This window comes from Haliaeetus albicilla, chromosome 7 (assembly GCF_947461875.1).
Source record: "Haliaeetus albicilla chromosome 7, bHalAlb1.1, whole genome shotgun sequence".
In the NCBI taxonomy this organism is placed as follows: Eukaryota; Metazoa; Chordata; class Aves; order Accipitriformes; family Accipitridae; genus Haliaeetus; species Haliaeetus albicilla.
The window spans coordinates 1,340,162-1,362,386 of NC_091489.1; the positions used below are offsets into that span (position 1 = coordinate 1,340,162).

The following is a 22,225-nucleotide window of genomic DNA, read 5'->3' on the forward strand; positions in this document are numbered from 1 at the left end:
GCTGTGATACAAATAATTACAAAAAACTTCTAAGTATCTATGCTTTGTGCTAGGTTTTGATTGTGCTAAACTACAAGGAAAGAAGAGGGAAAAATGAATAATTGAAGTACTTTATAGAACACGCCTGTCCTTATTTCACATTCTTGAGCAATGCCTTGGCTTTACTCGTGTCCTAGTGTCCTCTCATGCACAGGTGAGAGATGCACTGCCTGCATTGCTGTGTTATGCGCGGCTATGGTCCAAATGAGACTAAGACGTAGCAGAATTCCCATTCCTCTCCACCAGTCTGATGATTTTAACCTTCTTTTAACAACTGTGTCATTGCATTCTGTAATGGTCAGACGAGTACAGCTCACAACACTGACCTCATAGTTCACTCCGTTTACTAATATCATCACACATTGATGGCTCTAACACATCCATTCAAGTTGCTGTCTTTTAGTAAGTGAAGTAAACCAATTAGTCCTTAAGCGTAGAATCATAGAAAGGTTTGGGTTGGAAGGGACCTTAAAGACCATCTAGTTCCCACCCCCCTGCCATGGGCAGGGACACCTTCCACTAGACCAGGTTGCTCAAAGCCCCATCCAACCTGGCCTTGAACACTGCCAGGGATGGGGCATCCACAACCTCCCTGGGCAACCTGTTTCAGTGCCTCACCACTCTCACAGTAAAGAATTTCTTCCTCATATCTAATGTAAATCTACCCTCTTTCAGTTTAAAATGTATAAGTATTAGTTACACCACATTCTGTTTTCTAAATGAAAGCAAGTATTCTATGGCAAAAATTGCTTATTTCTGGAGAATTTTTCATGGCTTTAGAATAGTATGTATAATTGCAGATTTCCTCTTTGTTGAACATCTTGATACTGTGTCACTGGCCATATGTTGCCCTATATCTAGTGTTTATTCATTATTTCTGAATTTGTGTTCTGGTAGATAAGCTATGCATTTCTAAATGTATTTAGGGTAGGTCTGCACTTTAAATAATAAATAATGATACTAATATTTACCACTTGCATGCACTGTTAACATTATATTCTCACAACACACTGAGAGATGAAGTTAGAGAGATAATGAATGGGGGTAGTATTATCATTCCCATTTTACTGCTAGAGGAATTGGAAAAAAGAGATGACACAACTTGCTCAAGGCTGCAGAGAAAGTCACTGATAGCGACTAAATTAGAGTTCATCATTTCACAGCTTCTACTTACCCCAGCTATTAGATAATAGAATTTCCGCAAAGAGCTATTCTCTAGTTACAGCAATACTTTCTGTATCTGATCACACTGAAGAGATAATTCGATTGATTCATTTCAAGTGTGTACTGCCGGTCAAGACCTTGCACATACTTTGATGATGTTCTTCAATTTATGTGTGCTAATAGCCCTACTACAATTAGTCCTGTACAGAACACTATGCCTGGGTGTCTTTGGTGATTTTGTAGTATTTGGGAAACTTTAAAAAGAGATGGCATATGTGCTTCTTTCTCTTAGTCTCAGATCAGTGTCTTGAAGGAAAGGAAATGTTCAGGAGTGTGACACTGTATTGCTTGAAAAATTACTTTATTAAAAGTGATTGAACTCTCTAGATGGTATTTATTCCACTTCAGTATTAATTATACACAGAAGTGCTGTTTCAACATCAAGGAAGTGACTGACCCAGGCCCAAAGAAACTGCAATTTTAAAAATTTGAAGTATCATAAAAAATAACACACTCAAAGTGATTATATTCTATTTCCCATAAATGGAATAGGATAGTAAAAAAATATCAGTAGGACAGTATGTAATTTCTAAGTCTAAGTGAATGATGTAACAATACTTTTGCAAACTAACAAGACACAGGAACTCACAGAGTCTATAAAAGGAGGCTGAAACCATCAGCATTCACAAATCACTTCTTGCAGTTTCACCTGCCATTTAAGGAAGTCCTGCACTAAATAATCCTCCAACGTGATTTATAACAGACTTGAATGCACTCCAGAATGTGTATGAGTCATAGCTCATTTCACTTGTAGAAATGTTAAAACTTATTAAGGTGTATTACAATACACAGCTTTGGTAAGTGAATTGTTGATCCTCTGGAAGAAGTTTGCAATGAGGTAATGCAGTAATGGTTTGTGCTATTAATCACGCATTCTTTCGGGTGATTTGGGCACACATTGGCAGGTTTCTTTCTTATTTATGAACAAACCATTTCTGTAGAATGCAAAATTTTGCTTTCTGCCTACCTTGTTAATACCGATGCAAAATTAATGAAGTAATTTCAGAAAGAGAAGAAAAGAAAATCTAGCATTTATAACACTGCTAAAAACACTGCTTGCATGCTATTACCAAAGCAGAGAGAATAGGTAGAAGAGCCAGTAAAACATTTCACAATGTCCACACCCTGACCTATAAAGGTTTCTAAGATTTTGCTGGGAGATGCTTGTTTCTGTGTATGAATCATTTAGAAAAGCAAGGATCTATAAACTGGGAAGCAAGGAAAGAATAATGCTCGAGAGGCCTGCACCCCGCCATCCTTCCCCCATCCTGAATTATACAGCAAAAGCGTCTTAATTATTGACTCTACTTGTACATTTGGCTTCGTGAAATCACAAGTAATTTTTTACTTCATAATTCCTTCCTCAGTAAAATTTTTAATTTCTTTTCAAGTTGTATTTTTGAGGTATTTTTAATTGTATGACTATTTTGAAATGACCTACTTGAGCCACACATCTAGGGGTTGCCATAAAAGAACTGTTTGCAAAAGTATCACATTAAACATAAGCATCAGTTTGGACTGCCCTTATGATAGAAGCTCACAGCTGACAAAGTACCAGCCATGACCTAATGGTGAAACAGGTGCATGGCTGCTTCTTCTGGACATACTAATTTGCCTTTTGAAAGTCTGAATATGCATCGGAAGCTTAAAGGCATAAAACCATAACATCAGCTGTGGTAAAGACACTTCCAATAACTATCTACACTTCAGGGGTAAATTTTTCTGCTTTCCAACATCCTAAGGACAGTCAAAAGGAGTTAATTTGATAGGCTGTTATTAGGCTCTATAGAAAGCAACAAAAATGCGGAATATTTTTTGAGAAAAATGTAGTTCAGTTTAGAGGAATAATTATTTGCAGCAGGCAGGGAAAAGAAGAAACAAACAAGCTGAAGTAGCTGAGAAACTATACAGTACTTCTTTAGAGTAGAAGTTAATACTCTGCTACTTTTAAAGAAAAAGTACCAGCTTTGCCCCAGATGTACAGCCCTGAATCATGCTTACAAGAAATTAAAGCGTAAAATGCATAAAACAAATACACTGCAGGCAACTCTTGCCAGAGCAGTTTCAAAGAAGGAAATATGTAATGTTGCTGCAAATAGACAGAAATTGTGATTTTTAAAGTTAACAGTGCAGGAAAAAAAAACACTTTTTCATTCCTTATTAGTGAGACAAATTATCAATTTTTGGAGGCCATTTCAGTGCCCAGGCTCTGTTTCTTAGTTAATCTCACCACAGAACAGTCTCAAGCCAGTTGCCAAGACATTTTGTGAATGGACATGTTCCACTGGAAATAACATTGCTGCTATGCAGAAAAAAAAAAAAAAAAAGTAAAAACAAAGAAATCTTCTTTAATGTCTAGAGTTTATTGCTGTCTAAAAATTAAAATACTCAAGCATCAGTCATAAAGGGGCATAATTCAAAGGGATAATGAATATTCCTGCCCTCAAAAATTCAGCTTTCAAGATTTAGAAAGATAGATAATACTTGTTGCCATTGCTTACAAACTCAGTGCCATACACAACGCTAAACTCCTGTAATTACAGCTTGTGGCTGTGAAGATAAATATTACTTTAAACATTTGGCCACAAGAGTTATGCAAAAAAATTTTCTTCTGGATATAGGACCAGAAAAGTGGGTAATATGTGAAATTTTGTTATGTAATATGTGAATTTCATTAACCATGTTCAGGTTCCAGTATGGGTTCTCCCGTTGCAGCAAATTATACGTACATTTCTACACATAACTCTTTTAAGAAGGCATGTGGTGGCCTCTAGTGACAAACAGCTATATACACATCATGTTTCTGCTCCAAATGGCATGCAAATGGGACTACTATGACTCAGCATTACCACAGGAACCACTCCTTTTGATATCTGTGCCTTCTGTGAGACTCTTAAGGCTAGTGAACAATTTTTAACTAGAAATTTCTGTTGAAGTATTCATGTAATGGACATTCCTAAAAATGCACAACTTTCTTAAGGGAGTACTGAGATATATTTTTGTCCTGTTTTCATTCTTGCTTTTTTTTTTTTTTGGATACCTGATTGCCTGACAGATCCTGAGGCTGGGATAGTATCTCAGGTTGCTTCTCTTTACAAAGCAAGCAACCCATAATTTGCTTCTGGTTATACAAATACTGGGAGAGGAGATGCCATGTGGTCACTACAATGTACTGGACCAGAGTGGTCCCCAAAGAAAAAGCTGCAGTCATGGAACTGCCCAGGCAACTCCTGAGAGTTATGAGTGCAATTATACCCTTGAAAAAAATTTAAGTTTTTCTCCTGGTTTGGGGGTTCCAAGCATGATACAAGTCAAGTCCCTGAAACCACAAGGATTTTTTTTTTTTAAAAGCTAGCGAAAAAAATCTACACAAATGTGAATACATGCAACACAGTGTGTTTGTATGTATCTTTTATGGCATACTATCAGTGTGTGCATATATTTGCACAGGGCCATGAAAATCGTATTTGCTCACTGAATCATATAAATAGATGATATTTTCTCATGGATACTGAACTATTTCAGCATTATGGAACTGAGAAAACCAGTAAGCTGAAATATTCTCCAGCTTACTGGTTTTCTCATTCCACTGACACCTCAGTTGCACAAAATCTTTACAAGGGAAAAAGATCCACCTGGTAGTCTTTTAGATTATATTAGAGTTGATATTAATGATACTTTTAGGGGAGAAAAAAGAGAAGGTTCATTTGTATGGCCTGGAGCTGTTATTGCTGGCACTGAAATCTGATTTGATTCAAGGAGAGCAGCTAAGACAGGAAAGGCAGCTCCTGACTTCCATTTTCAACCTGTTGTTGGGGAAGGATGTAACCAACACAATCTTATGCACTATTCCACAATCTGGAACACCTCTTTAAGTATCATACGATTTAAAGTAATGTTTTAAATTTACCTCTCTAGTCAAAAGCCCAAAGCAGAAAAAAATAAGGTGTAGTGATTTGATGGTTAAGATATTTTCATGGGAAAAAAGATAAACAGAGAGGGAAATGAGGAAAAAATATGTATGTGAGGAAGACAGTGTAAAATCTTGTGCTGCAAATATTCAGGGCTTAAGTGAATCCAGTTGAGTTAGTGACATCATCTGGACCTTTCTCTCATCCGATCACATTCAGCAAAACACAAAACGTCTTTCTTTTCTCTTTGGAGAGAGGAGTCTTCAAGGGCGCAGCCTTTGCATTAACAAATGGCACAAAGATAGTTTGTTTTCAGGGTGGGGAATTGACCTGAGTACTTTTTTTTCACTCATTCAGAAAAATCTTAATTTAAAACTTGATTTTGGCTCACAACTACATTAAAAATTTACTCAGATTTTCCCCTGAAAGCTCATCTTACAACGGTTCCTTTGGTTGCAAACCAGCTCTATGGCATAAATCAGGAAGTAACTTCTCACAAGTAGGTTAACAAGAGAAAAAGGGGGGTTTCTCAGACACAGAAATATTGAATACTGGAATATGGCTGGAATATTGAACATGGAGATCCTCTTCCTTGAATGCACTTTGTACAGTGGAAGTCCTTTCAGGACTGTATTGTAAGAGATCTTTCAGATTCAAATTCTTATGACACAAAATCCAAACTCAGATCAGCAACATAGTTATAGGGACTAATAAACGGGCATTGGATTTCACTCCTAGAATGGATCATCACTAAAGACCAAACTAAAAGACTTTATTTAAATCTTTAAGTCAGCCTAAAGAAAAGCATATATTCCACCTAAGGGCAGCATAAATGCAGAACCAAAGCTGGGTGTGTCTTTCTTCCTTGAACTCTGAAGACTGGTTACCCATGACTGGTTAGTAAAGGTGAGTAATACTAAATGGCATGCACATGTTATCATAACCCTGCATGACTTATCTTCATTGCTCTCTAATATACATTAAACTTCTGTCACACAGGTGAGATTTCTTCATGAAATCAAACAATTTATTGGTGTTGTCATGAATGTTTCATTATAACTACACACAAACCATTTCGACTAAGCACGTCACTGAAAGGAAGTGTTACACGTGAATCCACAGACTGTCCTCTATAGAGTATTCACAACTGAGTCTGGAGTTGGAAGTTACACTGCTGAACTAAAGCATCAGCAAAGTGTTAACAGCACTTCTTTAACATTTATCAAAATGGCAGATATCAGATAATGTATTTTTAGATTGCTCAACATCTATTTAGGTAACTTACTGTTCCAACCGATAAAAGGAAAAAAAAAAAAAATTAAAAAAATAAGACAGCCCATATTCTTCCAGATAATACCTGGGCATAGTTCAAGAGGTAGTGGAGGCTGATAACCACTCCCAACTGAGAGCTGTACAGCTTTGTAGATGTGAGCCATGATGAGCCACTTGCCCTTCAGCCAGTCTATGGGCCTTGCTCTTGTTTCATTTACTGGTGTAGATAGAGTCTTTGGTGTTCACTCTTGTAGTTTCCAGTGACTTGTACAACCATTCAAGATATATTCCATGAAAAAACCTATATTGAACCAAAAAACAGGAGGAAAACCCACCTCTGGTATGACTGATACCTATCCTGATCTTAGTAAATATTCTTGCAAATACTCCAGCTTATTTTTTGAAACAGAAGCACATATAAAATGATAAGACCAGAGAAATTGTCAGTAAACAATTTGGAGAAGAAAAGAAAAAGAACACTAAGAAAATTCAGCCCCATATCTTTTCATACTAGGTCTGCATGATGCTACTGCTCTGTGCTTCTAGTTGCATATGCCTTGAGCATTTTTGCTTAATAGTCAAGAGGATTCTGGAAGAAAAATAATTGTTGAAAGTTCAGCTTGACCTAAAATAGCAGAGCTAGAACACAAGGCAAATGTCTGACTTAATCCTGATGTCCACTTTAATTCAGATCATTGTACAAGGTGAAGTTAGAGAAAAGTTTAGAAATTTTTATGTATCAGTGAATTTTATTTCTCTATCAATCTGAAATGTATTTTTATATTATTCTTACATTTCTAACTAGTATACACTTCTGTAAATTTCAAACACCTGACATTAATTTGACAACACACACAATTAGCTTTTGATAATTAAACTATGTAGCTGCTTCTGCACAGGGAGGTGGGATAGTTGTGAATATAAAGATTAAGAATTTGACCCACAAAAGCCAATCTAGGCCTTCAATGACAGCTTGTTGCATTTAAAGGCAAGCATGAAAGCTAACAAATAACCTTTGTCATTTGCTCAATAAAAGAAAAAATGGAATCTTCAAGTGATGTTTAGAAAAAATACCATTAAGGTAACATGGAAACTAATTTTAATAAATACTAAGAAAACAAAGCAGAAGGTTTATTCTTAAATAGACTATCATAAAATACTCTCAGAAGTCTAGGCAGTAAAATATATAACCAAGAGATGTAACTGTAGAGGATCTCTTGCTGTATTCCTTTTACAGCTTTAAAGGTGTAAGGTCTGCCCTACTAACACCATTGATTCTTACTCAGTCTGAATATTTTTAATGAACAAAAGACAACCCACCTTGAGTTTCTATAGTGACAGTCCAAATTATATGGCTAGTGTACTTTGGTTTCAACTGTCATAAATGTTTTCCATTACCAGTTACACCCAAAGACCAGTTCAAGGTCCAAAGACAATTCACAGCATCCTCCTGCAAGAAAGTTCTGCCCTGAACACTGATCACTTTGGTTTGGAAGATGCATGTTTTCAGAATAGCTAAGTATGACAGCTTAACTCTTTGCCTTGATCCAATACTATTTAGGCTAAGCTGCAGCACAGTAACTTAAAAAACTTAGCAGTACTTATGATTCTGTAATAGCCCAGGTTAGGTGTTCTCAGAAACCTGAAGATGCTTCCAATATATAGTCTAATGCTTCCAATATATAGTTTAATGCCTCCAAAGCTTAGTGTCTCACCAATTTCCTTGCCCCAGAGTTGAAGATCAGTATGTACAGCAGCTGTTTTCACTAATACAAGCAATATGTGTTAATTGTTCTACCTGACTAGCTGTACATTAATAATACACTGAAGTACTGTCAGTGCAATGCCCCAAGGAACTACACCTACATCCTGTCTCAATGCACACCTGCTACCTGCTTTCCTGCAGCACTAATAATGCCCTCAGGAAGCAGTTTCTTCCCTAGCTTTCCATTTTATCTCCGCATTTTCTGTACCAAAAGTATACACTACAGTCAGTTTAGGAACCTCAGTACGATTAGAAGTAGGATTGTTGGGTTTCTTCATGCGCTGAACAAAGGCAGCTGATTTCCTGTTAATGAACACCCAGGTTTGTGATGGAATGCCCAGCCATGGAACTCATCAGCTGGTAGTCTCTTTGTCTAGAATATTGATGAGGCAGGAGGGATACTTGTTTTGCTTTAACTTCAGCCACACAGTAGGGCTGGAAGCTAGTTAGGCTGGAAGCTTGATCTCAATACCATAGACCTCAGCATCTCATACGTGAAATAAAGAAAGCAGGCAATGAAGATTTCTGGTATTCTTGTTCCTATTACTTTATTTACGGACAAAGCAATACTCTTTCTGCTTAATTTCAACTGCATTGGAAGCTAGAGTTCAACTTGTAACAGTTTTCTAATACTAAATGAATGCATATTCAATGTAAGCCAACTACAACAACATTCACTTTCCAATTACAGTATGAATATTGTTTTGTGCTTACTATAAAATTAACATGGTAGTTACAGATGCCTCCTTTCTAATAATTTACACACTGTTCTAGACTGTCCTGAGGCCCAAACTATGGCTTACTCAACAGAAATATACACTTGACTGCAAATATAAACATTTTAAGTCTCTTGTCACATATAGTCAACTCTCATTTTTATGTCATACACCGCACACGGGGGTAAGGATGTACTTGTTTGTTCAAAAGGACTATAGAGAGCATGGCTGCAGGTATACTGTTATAAATGATTCAACAGTTCATTTGTGTTTTATCTATTATTCAAAATAATAACAAAGCAAGCCAAACTACCTGGGGAGTTTTTCTCAAACACAGAGGAACAGATGAAAACCCCTTTACATAATACAGAGTGTGGGGGCAATGTGCTGTGTGCTCTTTGTGCTGACACCAGTTATTATCTGTCAATAGAGGTGAGTTTTATAACTATTGTGCTTCCTCTTTGAAACACAGTATAAAGGTTTGCAGAGCACGCACTGCTTTTCACTTCAGCTGCTCTCTATCTGTGTAGGTTTAGCCGTTTCATTTTGGAAGACAAAGAACACAAATGGCGTTCTCTAACCGAAGCCTTCAGTGGCGTAGAAGAACATCCTTTCAACCTACTGCACTCAGTGTCAGTGGTTCAGCCTCCAGGAAAATGGCCATCCAAAAGATGCAGGCACCTAGTGTCTATGGGGGAGCTGGTGGCTATGGCACCCGCATATCTACCAGCACCAGCTATGGACAAGGCTTTAGTGGGAACTTCCAGCTTAATATTACTGGTAATGATGTGCTGCTCACTGGCAATGAAAAATCAACTATGCAAAATCTAAATGATCGTTTGGCTTCATATCTGGAGAAGGTGCACTCTCTAGAAAAGGCAAACTCCCTGATTGAAAAGCAGATCAAGGAGTGGTATGAGAAGAATACCACGGTCATAAGGTATGACTATAGCTCATACTTTAAAACAACTGAAGATCTCCAGAAGAAGGTAAGATATCATATAACCATCTATAAATATATGAATTGCAATTATCGGGAAGATAGACAATAATCTATTGTAGAAAATGAACTTTTCCAAATTGCAATTGTCTCAGCTAAGAAAAATTAATGCTTTATTTTGATCAGATACAAATTAGCGACAGATTTTACATAATTTGTGATACTAGATATATGTCTGCAGATGTGAGTGATCTCATACATGAAAACAAAATTAATTAATCCTCCTATATTTGCCTTAGGTAATTTTAATTAGTGAAAGTACTGATGGTAATTTACATATTCAAATATAGTTTAGCATTTGTCAAAGTGTTTTTTCAGAAAAGAATGTCAAATGCTCAGACAAAATAATAGATCACTACTTGAAATAGTAAACTACCACTATAAACAATAAAATACTCCCACAGCAATCAGCTGATAGATTTGTCAAATTATGTTTCCAGTGAACTTCCTTAAATCTTTCCCCTCTTACTTTTCACCAGTTCAATTTCCCATCCTTTAAAAGCAGTTCCCTTTCAGAGAACAGTTCATCCCAACTATTTTATATACCTATTTTATGACAGGATAATTTGCCTTTTGGAGAACCCTAATTCCTTCTGTGCACTTCAAAGGGAACTTAGCTTAAACCTAGATGACTAATAGACAGCTAAAGTTAAGCGAGATGAAGCCCACATGCAGTGTTAATTTCCAGAAATGGAGCAAGTGTGCTTTTATGTTCAAAGATTCATTCCTTTTCAACTATTCCTTTTTAGATTGGTGCTGCACAGTTGGAAAATGCAAGGCTTGTCTTGCAGATTGACAATGCCAGACTGGCTGCTGATGATTTTAGACTGAAGTAAGTTCCATGATCGTTTCATAAATTCTCTTTCATGCTCCTCTTATTCATGAAAGCTTCTAGTTATTAGTATCAAAGCTGAGAAGTAAACATTTTCTAACATAAAGTTTAATAAAAAGTTTACAACTAAGGCTATAGTAGTTACTGATTCTAACATTTACATCAAACAGTTGCATTTTCATGATGACAAAACAAGCTTTATTTTACAGGTATGAGAATGAATACCTGCTTAGGCAAAGTGTCAAGAGTGACATTAATGGACTGCTCCGGGTTTATGATGACTTGACTTTGATGAAATCTGATTTGGAGTCACAGATTGAAAGTGTGAATGAAGAACTAGCTTTTCTTAAGAAGAACCATGAGGAGGTGAGAGCAGCCAAACACTGTCAGGGAGAGATGTTTTTAAGTGCCATACATAAACTCAGCCTCACTAGGAATAATGAAATCTTCATGGTTAATCTGAAAGAATATTACACCTATGGTGGGATTCAGCTCCAGATTAGCATATCAAAATTTAGGTTCCTATTCATATATTACCTTTGTGAATGTGCCTATGGTTCTATTACAATCAACTGAGAGACAGTCAATAAAACAGACATACCGTAGAGAGTGATTCTGATCACTGTAGAGCAAACACCTATTGGCTGGTCAGCTGGGACACTCTCTGGCCTCTACTGGTTGTAACAGGAACTCTGGCTCATGCAGAGATACCTACAACTTAGATATGTGTACTCGGTATCTCCTGGGAGTCTAAGTTCAAACTGAACCTCACCCTTAGCATTATATTTATAGTTTCAAAGACCTACAAAAGTAAGAATGTTACACAACCATTGTTTATTTCCCCTTTTCAAGTAAAGACACAAACTGAAATCCTAAATTCAAAATTACTCTTAACAAAATCTCAGTTATGGGATATGCCCAAGTTTTCCTCTTAGTGTCATATTATCAACTTCAAAACTGTAAATTCCTCATCACATTGCAGAAAATACATTCTTTAAGCACTGTATTAGAAAGATCCAACCAAGAAAACCAGCCAGCCTAGCCACCCACTTAAAACTGTGCTGTGCAGGACTGAGGCATTTGCATCATTTCTATGTGTGTGGCAGTAACTGACATCCAAGCTATTAGGCATCAGACTGAACAGCTCCAGAAACTAAGGAGTGAAGGTTTTCTTTAAGAATAATTTGTGGTTTAGGAGTTGCTACCCCACAAAAGTATACAAATGGGAACCATGACTTCTACACTTATTCCATAGATCTGGTCCTGAGGAAATCATCATTTTATAATGTTTATCTATGATATAGCATTTATTGCTACAAAATAAGTAAAATGTTCTAACATGAGGTGCACGAAACAGTATTTACAAGGTGATTAAGTTATCTTGCCCTGAGGTGCTATTTAAGAATTACTCCTATGTCTGTAGATTTTTATTTGCTTCCAATATTCAGGATTGAAAGTTCCCTTTAGTTGATGCTAATACAGTCCTCATTGCTGTAGGACGTCGACAGACTGCGCAAACAGGTGAGCAGCTCAGTTAATGTAGAGGTGGATGCTGCTCCAAGTACTAATCTTGCAGCTATTATGGAAAACATGAGACAGCAATATGAAGAAATGGCAGAAAAGAACCGTCAAGAAGCCAAAGAACGATTTGAAAAGCAGGTAAGGTCAATTACTTAAACATCAGCAAGAACCTCAGTCATGTCTAGTTGCAGTTTACAGCCCCTCCATTTTTGCATTTCAGACAGAAGAACTGAACCAGAAAGTAGCAATCGACGCTGAACAGCTGCAAGGCCAAAGGAGAGAGATCACCAACCGGAAACAGATCTTTCAGGGTCTGAAGCTAGAACTACAGACCCAGCTTAACATGGTAAATAATAACGAGTACTTGAAGTAAGGACTGCGTTTAGTACACAGTTACATGCATAAATATAGAAACTGAGAGGCTTTTCAATCAAAATGTTATTTTAACACAAAAAGGTACCCTCTTGAATAATGCACCTCTGTTCTTTTCATTGGCTGTAGAAAAAGCCTTTAGAAGATACTCTGGCTGAAACTGAAGCACGTTATAGATACCAGCTAACCCAAATACAGGAAGCAGTTGTCCATTTAGAGGCTCAACTGAGGCAACTCCGAGCTGACATGGAGGGTCAGAATAAAGAGTACAGTATGCTACTGGATATCAAAACTCGCTTGGAAATGGAGATTGCCACGTACCGCCGTCTGCTGGAAGGAGAGGACAGCAGGTGAGGAAATACATGCACTTTGCTTGTCGACAGCAAACAATGTTGCAAATACTGTCTATATTCACGGAAGGTGAAAGTGTAAAATCTGCCACTTTCCAACTGGGTGGGTGGGTGGGGGGAAGAAGCCTGTTGCCCAGTTCTCAACTGTAGATTCAGAGGAGGCTGCAGTTCGTTCTGGGTTTCAGAAGCTGCTGTGGAAGTCGGCTGAGTTTGTCTCTCGCAGCCTCTGCATAGGTGTATACTGTTACTCTTGGTAAGCATAGGTGTATACTGTTACTCTTTGTAAGATGAGTAGCTGGATAGATGTTCACGCTCCATAAGCATCAGTAATTCAATGTGGGATTGACTTGTCCATAACTGTAATGACTGTAGCTTCTGCAGGCCTGGACTAACCTGGGCTAGATTTTTTTTAACATGCTTTAGACACCACAGCACCTAGTCATACTAGAGCAGGCACTCAGCAAAAGCATATCGATCTTCTCTTGCAGTCCATGGCAAGTTTTGCAGCCTGCACTGGCTTATGCTCTGCTCTACCTGTGTCACTAGTAGCCAAGCTATTTAAAAATTTGAAGAGGTCCAAGTGAATTGACACTAAAATGTTCAGTTAGTCCAGTATCCCATATTCTGAAGTGAAAAGAACAGACATCTATGAAAGCAGGGCAAGCAGAGAGTGGTATTTCCCCCCAAGATTCTGCCTGTTCAGCTATTCTGGAACTAGATTGGGCATATCTGCATGAGCTGAAGTCATAGCATTGTAGAAATGAGTCTGCAGATTAATTTCACCTATAGCTTATGCTCAGCAAGTTTTACTTTAACAGAGAAAACTCATTTAAACACCTGGTTATATGTCTTGATGAAAGGACATTACCTGTCCTGATTAAATGTACAGGAAACATACAACAATGTTTCTTCAATATGTTAGGTGTCATATATTTATATTTTTTAATTTATAATTTGAACAGACATTTCCAAGTGGATGTACCTACAGCAGAGCTTGAAAAAGGTATGTCACACCAACTTCCTTATTTTTTGATGGCTGCCTGTTGAAATGTTATGGAACTAAGTAGCCTGATAGAAGACAATGCAGTTTGAGAGCAAATAAACAGTGGAATCTTACATCAAGAAAGCAATCAACTGTATGAATAAATAACCTATAGGGATTATACAAAGCCTGTTTTTTATGTATGTAATTCAGACGCCTAACGTAAAATCACAGACTCCTCAAAGAGCCAAGAAAATGACAGAGAATTATTGAATTACCCTCTGGAGGACTTCAGAAGCATCTGCTTCTCTCCACTGACTACACAGGGAGACTAGGCTCCTAAATAAAGTATCTAGTTTAATAGCAAAAATATCCATTTCAGTGTAAGACTTTTCCTAGGTTTTAGGTCTACATGTTTGTGCTAAACTGAAGCAAAACTATCCAGAGGGATAGGGAGTTATTCAACACGATGTCCGCTATAATATTATGGGTAATATACAGGATGTTCAAAGGAAGAGAAACCATATCCTGTATACCCCAAAAGCTTACTTCACAGTAACTGTACATTGAAAAGATGCCTTTATCTATTTTCTCATTAGTGGAATTTCTGCTAGTACTACAGTAATATTACTCTGTCAATATACATTGCATTTAATTAATTCTCTGTTCAATTTCATTACCAGAATCAAGTAAAGTTAAGAAGATCAAGACAATTGTCGAAGAGGTGGTTGATGGCAAGGTTGTCTCCTCTAAGGTGGAAGAGATTGAAGAGAAGCTGTAAATGGCACCAGCAGAGAGGAGACGGCCTCTGAGCTTCTTGGAGCTGATGCCAAAACTGAAAGATTAAACTTTATATATAAAGTATCCAATCTAATTCTCTCTAAAACCCAGAGGGGTTGAAAAATGCCAAACTATCAAATCTCAAACAATTTTTTTCTTTTTTGTGTGCGTGTGTGTGAGTGTTAATAGAAATCAGTAAGTTACAAAGTACAAGATTTTGGGTTTACTTATATTGTGACTAAACACCTTGATGAATAAAACACAAATCAGCCTGTTATAAATGTATAATTGTTTCCGAGACAGATAAAAACTCAGTATTATTTTTACTTACATCAGAGTCTTAAATTACATTAAAATCTTGCTCAGTAAAAATTAGGAAGTCAAATTACTTATAGCATGAATTTACTATAGCTTTTAAAATAGTCTAAATTACATTTAGAAAAATACTGAAACAATGTTTACTGTTGAAGTTTCAAAGCACTAAGCTGGTGAAAGTCATTAGATGAAGACAAAATGGGACAAAATTTGCTCATGTGCTTAACAAGCTCTGGATAGTAATGGACTTTTCTGAAAGCACTATGAGAATTTTTGCTTCATTTTTTCAGACAGTTCACTTCAACAGCTGGTGCCCTAAGTTTTCTCACACTTTCAACATATTAATAAATGAAAAGTTTTTAGAAGAGAGCTGCTATTTCTGAGACCTTGATGGACATCTCATCAAAACTTTACAAAAAAGAATTTACCAGATACAGATGATACACTCTCTATCAAATATGTTAGTTTCATTGCAATCCAGAGTTTAGCAATCTATTTTTCTCTTATGTAGTAGCACATTTAGAGTAGATTTGTTTTCAAAAATGCATTAAAATATTGATTCAATGCACCTTTTCTGAACTTGAACTACCATTCAAATGTAATGCAGCTTCATTTCAGTAAAAGCTGATTTTCAAATAAATAAGAAGTGTCAATTTGCATTTCGTAATAAATTAAAGTGAACAAATAAATTTAAGAAGCCTGTTCACTCTCTGTGAATGTTTATATCACCAGGCACCTCTCTGTGAATGTTTATATCATCAGGGACCATAGCAAGCAAAGATATTTTATCAATAAGAATATATTTTGCCTTTCAGTTCAGAAATAAAAAGACCACCGTCTCTATTAAACCTTTTTCTACCAATAACTTCACGTACCCTTCCCCATACAGTGTTAAGTCTCCTATACCACACCCAGATCTTCAGTCCAAGGAGCCTACATTTTCCTCTTGACAACATAAACACAAAAAACTCTTCCTTCTGAAATCTCACCTGTCCAGTGTGTTATTTACTGTACATAAACAGCTGCCAAATAAAATAATCCTTTGCTTTCGCTATCATGAGTCACTGATACCAGGCTATCAATTAATTTCTACACAAATGCTTTACTTAAACCTTTGATCTACTGCTCACAATACATTTCTGCCCAAAGAAGCACCTATGCTCCTAGATGTAGATAAATTAAAAACTAATACATTTCAGTTGACAAATCCAATGATATAACTAAGCCAGAAAACAATTTTCTGTTTACCAAAATAACTTCAAAAGAGAAGTATATTGGTTTTGAAGTGTCTCCATGCCTAAACCTGCAACGAGAAGAGCTGTATTCAATCTTTAGATTTATATTATAAAAAGCACAAAATACAGAAATAATTTTCCTTATTTTGAGATAATAGCAAACTACTTAGAAGAAACAATGGTTAGTTTTCAGCTCAAAAGTATAAACTGTTGGTATAGGCTATGCATATTACACAGAGATACTTCAATGATGAAAGGTTTAGGGCAGAAAACACAATATATTCAGTATAATCAAGTATATTTATGTTTTCATATTAATGATCAACCTGCAGATCACTGAATGTCCATATGCCTCTTCATAACTTTTGTTGATCACTTTTCTTACTTCTTAATAAACATACAAGGAGCACTAATCTGGCAGACATTCATGCCAGAAAAGTATTATGAAAAGAAACACATTTTTGACACGCACACTGGGAAGTATGATATGATAGGGATCACTCCACTGACTTAAGCATACTCCGATAATAATAGCCCCAAACCAAGAAAGCAATGAGTATGTAATGACAAAAAAATTACTTAGGAAGGATTTAAATGCGAAAAGAAATTTTTGTGCTCCGTTACACATGGCAAAACATTATCGTGATGTCTTAGCTCTACTCCACCCATTTCCCCTCATACAGCAAATACCTGGAGGGCACCAGATTTCCACTCCCATTGGCAATTTAGATTGACACATATAATTTAGTTTGGTTAGGACATGCTAAACTGACTTCCCCTCCAAACAAGAAAGAGAGAGAAAGCATTAAAGATCTTCCTAGGAGGTGGGGACCACTACTGCAACACCCACTGCCTTCCCTATATAAAGGTTAAACTGTTCTCTGACCAGCCTTGCTCTGTGTTTTATGCTTCGCATAATAGATCAGGGCACCTTGAGCACCATGGCCCTTTCTGTGCGCACAAGTGGTGGATCCCGGCAATTCTCTTCTCGGAGTGGAATTGGCGGAGGATCTCTGAGAATGTCCAGTTCTAGTGGTGGAGGAGGCTTTGGTAGCAGTGGACTTGGGTTTGGCGGTGGATCTGGTGGAGGTTTTGGTGCTGCTTCTATGCTTGGTTCAGGCTCTGGCTTCAGTGGGGGTTTTGGGAGTAGCTCAGGTGGAGGCTTTGGTGCAGGCTTTGGTAGTGGTTTAGGCGGTAGCTATGGAAGTGGCTTAGGCAGTGCTTTTGGTGGAGGTTTAGGCAGTGGTTTTGTCAGCAGCTCAGGCACTGGTTTTGGAGGTGGCTTTGGTAGTGGCTCAGGTTCTGGTTTTGGAGGTGGCTTTGGTAGTGGCTCAGGATCTGGTTTTGGAGGTGGTTTTGGCACTGCTGGTGCTGGGGATGGTGGCCTTCTTTCTGGCTCAAAAAAAGAAACTATGCAGAACCTCAATGACCGACTGGCTGCTTATCTGGACAAAGTACGATCTCTGGAGGATGCCAATACTGAGTTGGAGCGCAAAATCCGTGAGTGGTATGAGAAAAACGGCCCTGGCGCTGGTATCCCTGGATCTGGGAACGACTATAGTAAATACTATCCTATAATTGAAGATCTTCGAAACAAGGTAGCAAAGCAATGTACTTAAAGTATCTTTACATTTGTAATTCACCTGATAATATTTTGGATAAAAATATTTTCCTTTCAGAAACCAAGAGCAAATTTATTCTACAGTACCAACGCTTGTAATAACCTGCCACATTGCACTAGTATCTTGTGTTGAATTTTTCTCGTATATTAACGGCAGTTCTGTAGCTATATCACACAATGCTGTGTGACTTGGTCTAATTTGAATAAAGGAGAATGCAGTGATGGAATCCAGTTCTACAAAATCCTGTAGATTACAAAGTTTAAATTTTAATAAGTTTCATATTTCTTACATCAAGAATTCAATTCCTGAAATAGACAGACTACCTGGCAAGGTCTTCAGAGATTATAAACTATCTAGTCATAGAATCTGAACTGGTATTCTACCATTAAGTGAAGCATGCTGATTTGCAGAAGCTGAAAATCCGTCCTATATATTTTCATAGTAAATTATACAAGAGTCTAACAGCTGCAAAGCCATTGAGCTATAAAATAATTCTCTGAACATTGTTTGTATTCCAGATCATTAATGCAACTATCGACAATGCAAGAATCATTTTGCAGGTCGATAATGCCAGACTGGCTGCTGATGATTTCAGACTGAAGTAAGTACATCTTAGTATTACAAAAACTTACCAATATTTTAAGGAAAAAATTCTTTTGTATTTAAAAATCTCTTTCGTTGCAGAATACTTTAATATAATTATTAATCAATATTATAATAATTACGTGTATTAAGATTTCATATCAAAAGCTATATAAGTACATAGTAATAGTTTGCATTTGACCTCATTAACCATGTAAAAAATCATATTTAATTACTTTATTTACAGATATGAGAATGAAATGGCTCTTCACCAGAGTGTGGAAGCTGACATCAATGGTCTGCGCAGAGTTCTTGATGAGCTGACCTTGACAAGAGCAGATCTGGAGATGCAGATTGAAAGCCTGAATGAAGAACTGGCTTATCTCAAGAAGAATCATGAAGAGGTACTTTTTTTTTCTTTGTGAATTCATAACAAGGCAGATGGAATTGTGAAATACCAAGTTATTCCCTTATTTATGCCAGTGGGAGTTCCTTGGTTTCATTATTTGTTTTGTTTGCTCTTCTTTTTTGAGTTTACTAAGTGAAAGAGTGAAAGAAATAGGCACGCAAGCTACAGATTCTCGTTGAAACAGAATTTATATCACATATATTTCTTTACATATATTTTTGGTAGAACTGTTTTGCCTTTTATTAACAGAAACTTTATTTTAAATCTCTCCAGGAGCTTCAGGGAATCCAAAGCAGTGCACTTGGCCAAGTCAGCGTTGAAATGGATGCTGCTCCAGGAACTGACCTGACCAAGCTTTTGAATGACATGAGGGGACAGTATGAAGTCATTGCTGATCAAAATCGTAAAGAGGCTGAAGCATGGTTCAATGAAAAAGTAACAACCAGAGACAGCAAATCCAGCGAAATGCATGTAAAAATGAGTTAAATGTTTGGAACAGTAAAATTACACTCTATTCTTCCTTGCCATTTCAGAGTGGGGAGCTGAAAAGGGAAATCTCCACCAATACTGAGCAGCTTCAGTCAGGGAAGAGTGAGATCACAGACTTAAAACGGACTCTCCAGAGCTTGGAAATAGAACTACAATCTCAGCTTGCCATGGTATGTTCTAAGGAAGCTGCTAACTAGTCAGAGTAAATTTTCCAAATTCAAAAGTGTTGTAAGATCTTATACTATTCTATAGGATTTAAGACTTGCATTTATTTCCTATTAAATCTTGCATTCTTTTAGTTCCTAAATAGCAGTAATATATATAATTGGATTGCAAGTAGTGTGTTACAAAGCAGATGAACTTTTATGTTCACATTCAGTGAAGCAGCAAAGGCCAGTTTTCAAACTGGTATTTCAAGAAAAAAAAAAAATCTCTAAGTAATGAGGCTATACTTACTCCCATTAAACTATTTCTGCTGGTTTTGTCTTTGCAAAGAATTTTTTTGCCTTAATCAGGGATTATTTAATATCCTTCTTACACAGAAAAAATCCCTTGAAGACACTTTAGCAGAAACAGAAGGAGGTTACTGTGCTCAGCTTTCACAAATGCAACTTCAGATTGGGAATCTGGAGTCTCAGCTGTTTCAGGTCAGGGCTGATATGGAGCGCCAGAATGCAGAGTATCAACAACTTCTAGACATCAAGACTCGCCTAGAAATGGAGATTGAAACCTATCGTCGTTTGCTGGATGGCGAGTTTGTGTAAGTAACTAATTCACATGAAATATCTCCTTTGTTTTATTTTCTGTAGCAATATCCTTTCCAGTAAAAAAAGAGGTAAAAACAAGTGGTACATTCACCAAAAGATAGTAAGGCACATACAAGGATTCTGAAATAATACAGATAGACTCTAACTGAGGAGAATGAATGATTTTGCTCCATATTTAAAATAATCTATCAATGCCAACACGAAAAGGGTATTTCTACCGATCTTGACAAACATTCTGCCATATTGCATGTCTCTGATTCACTTTTAGGAGTGCAGGACAGGGAGTAACATTTGAGAGCTCATCCTTGACAGGGTCCAAATCACAAACGCAATCACTGGATTCTTCTCAGGGTATGTAGAACTTGATTGAATAAAACTTTGTTTCTAAAGTCATTCTTATAAATAAAATAATACATGCTATTCTGTTTAACTACATCCTAGAGTTCATTATAACAAGAAGCCAATTTGAAAGGAAAAGGATGTAACTGTTCATGTACACATACTGCTCCGTTTTATAACTTTTAACACTTTGATAAATGTTTTGTTTATGATGTTTAGATCCTACCAAAACTAGAAAGATCAAGACAATTGTCGAAGAAGTGGTAGATGGAAAAGTTGTTGCATCCCATGTTAAGGAAGTTGAAGAGCAGATATAAGGCACAATCTGATGTTGCAAAGGAACCGTTCACTCCATGTTTTTTCAAAGCCAGAATGGATAAATAATTTTGTTCTTTTGTGTGAAGTGATAAAAATAGATTGGCTTTCTACCAAGATTCTTTTACATAAAACAAAGCCTGCATTTTCATTCTTAGCAGCCATGCAATTTATTTTCTGCTTCTGTCTATTGGTATTGCCTGTATTACTTTCACAGTGTTCTTCAAATGTATCACCAATTCTTTGTTCAATAACTAGAAATATGGTGTACACATTAGCCATTTAATTAGATATGCCTTTTTATAATCTTTAGAAATTAATAGATAAAATAATTTTGCTATTCTAACCTCATTTTCCAGTTTTCTTAACTAATAAAAAGGACTCAACAAGCTTTAAGATATTAGTCTCCCTTTATTCTTCATTTAGGACTGCTGCTCCTGATCCATATTTGCCATTTTGTTGGGTATCTTGCTTTACCATATACTATGTGTGGGGTATAGTACTTACTGCCCATTAATTTAAAGAAATTAATCCAATGCTAGGAGACGTACATGTTAAAAAAAAAAACTGTTTAAATGTAAGATTAAAGGAATACTTGCTAACTTTAAATTTAAAGATATCAATTTAAGAGAGATGTTTTTGCAAACACAACAACCTATTGTAGAGACTGCAACTGTAGTGGAAAAGGAGGGGTACCCTGGTTTGGAAGCACACAGCTACCCCAGCCATGAAGTGGTGGGTCCATGTCCCGGAGTGCCATCTGGTGGGAGCACCATGTGATCTTTACAATCCTGAATTTGGCTTCCAGATGACCAATTCAAATGAACTGTTTAAAGGAATCTCATCCAAAACCAAATAATGAACAAAAATACAATCCCCTTATACTTTACACCTTTGCTCTTGAGCCAAAACGTTGACAATTTTTGTGTGATTCTCAGAGAAGACAAGGAAGTTACTGTGACCTCTTACATGTATATTACTGCATCTCTAGAATACAAACGTTCTGCACATTCTATCACATCTCTTAAATGCTTGACTCAAAACAGATGTTTAATGGGAGCACAGATTTCATACTGTGTTTCCATTCTGCCTTTTGTAAAACCCACTACTAGCATTTTTTCTGCTTCCTGCTTTGAACCAATAAAGGCCAGGGTAATTAAAACAATAGTCAAAGAACTAAATCAGCATAGTAGAATTGCCACATCTAAAATCCAGTCAGTTAAAGAAAAAGCACTGTGATAAATAACCCAAAGCAGTGAAATGGAAGAATCTTCCATATATGCCAGTACAAAGAGGGAAGAACTTGAAAACCTCTTGAGTAAATGCACCATCTTCAGCAGTTTAAAGAAGTAATGTCTTTTCTAAAAGCATGGAACACAAGTGTACCT

At 36.8% G+C, this 22,225-nt stretch overlaps 2 protein-coding genes and 1 long non-coding RNA gene across 5 annotated transcripts in view; 2 read left to right on the top strand and 1 right to left on the bottom strand.

Moving 5' to 3' along the window:
* Positions 1-22,225, bottom strand: part of LOC138685932 (uncharacterized) — a 68,443-nt gene that overhangs the window by 31,770 nt on the left and 14,448 nt on the right. The window lies entirely within an intron of this gene.
* On the top strand, positions 9,494-15,863 carry KRT20 (keratin 20). 2 transcript variants are annotated; one of them, XM_009920440.2, is made up of 8 exons: positions 9,494-9,916; positions 10,677-10,759; positions 10,969-11,125; positions 12,257-12,418; positions 12,501-12,626; positions 12,782-13,002; positions 13,965-14,005; positions 14,668-15,863. In XM_009920440.2, the coding sequence occupies exons 1-8, from the start codon at positions 9,494-9,496 to the stop codon at positions 14,763-14,765; spliced, it is 1,311 nt and encodes a 436-aa protein (XP_009918742.1). In that variant the 3' UTR covers positions 14,766-15,863. The 2 variants fall into 2 exon arrangements, with proteins under 2 accessions (XP_009918742.1, XP_009918743.2); XM_009920441.2 differs by lacking the exon at positions 13,965-14,005 and having other exon boundaries at positions 14,654-15,863.
* Positions 17,256-21,138, top strand: LOC104318942 (keratin, type I cytoskeletal 12). Of its 2 annotated transcripts, none has more exons than XM_069786346.1 (8): positions 17,256-17,912; positions 18,455-18,537; positions 18,766-18,922; positions 19,201-19,362; positions 19,461-19,586; positions 19,959-20,176; positions 20,452-20,534; positions 20,742-21,138. In XM_069786346.1, the coding sequence occupies exons 1-8, from the start codon at positions 17,256-17,258 to the stop codon at positions 20,837-20,839; spliced, it is 1,584 nt and encodes a 527-aa protein (XP_069642447.1). In that variant the 3' UTR covers positions 20,840-21,138. The 2 variants fall into 2 exon arrangements, with proteins under 2 accessions (XP_069642447.1, XP_009918736.1); XM_009920434.2 differs by having other exon boundaries at positions 19,959-20,170.

Excerpts from the sequence above, each read along its gene's own strand:
- KRT20 (XM_009920440.2), top strand. The coding sequence starts at position 9,494 with ATGGCGTTCTCTAACCGAAGCCTTCAGTGGCGTAGAAGAACATCCTTT. Across the intron at positions 9,917-10,676 it reads CTGAAGATCTCCAGAAGAAG|ATTGGTGCTGCACAGTTGGA; the intron begins GTAAGATATCAT and ends ATTCCTTTTTAG. Across the intron at positions 14,006-14,667 it reads TACAGCAGAGCTTGAAAAAG|AATCAAGTAAAGTTAAGAAG; the intron begins GTATGTCACACC and ends TTTCATTACCAG.
- LOC104318942 (XM_069786346.1), top strand. The coding sequence starts at position 17,256 with ATGGCCCTTTCTGTGCGCACAAGTGGTGGATCCCGGCAATTCTCTTCT. Across the intron at positions 19,587-19,958 it reads TACAATCTCAGCTTGCCATG|AAAAAATCCCTTGAAGACAC; the intron begins GTATGTTCTAAG and ends CTTCTTACACAG. Across the intron at positions 20,177-20,451 it reads TTGCTGGATGGCGAGTTTGT|GAGTGCAGGACAGGGAGTAA; the intron begins GTAAGTAACTAA and ends ATTCACTTTTAG.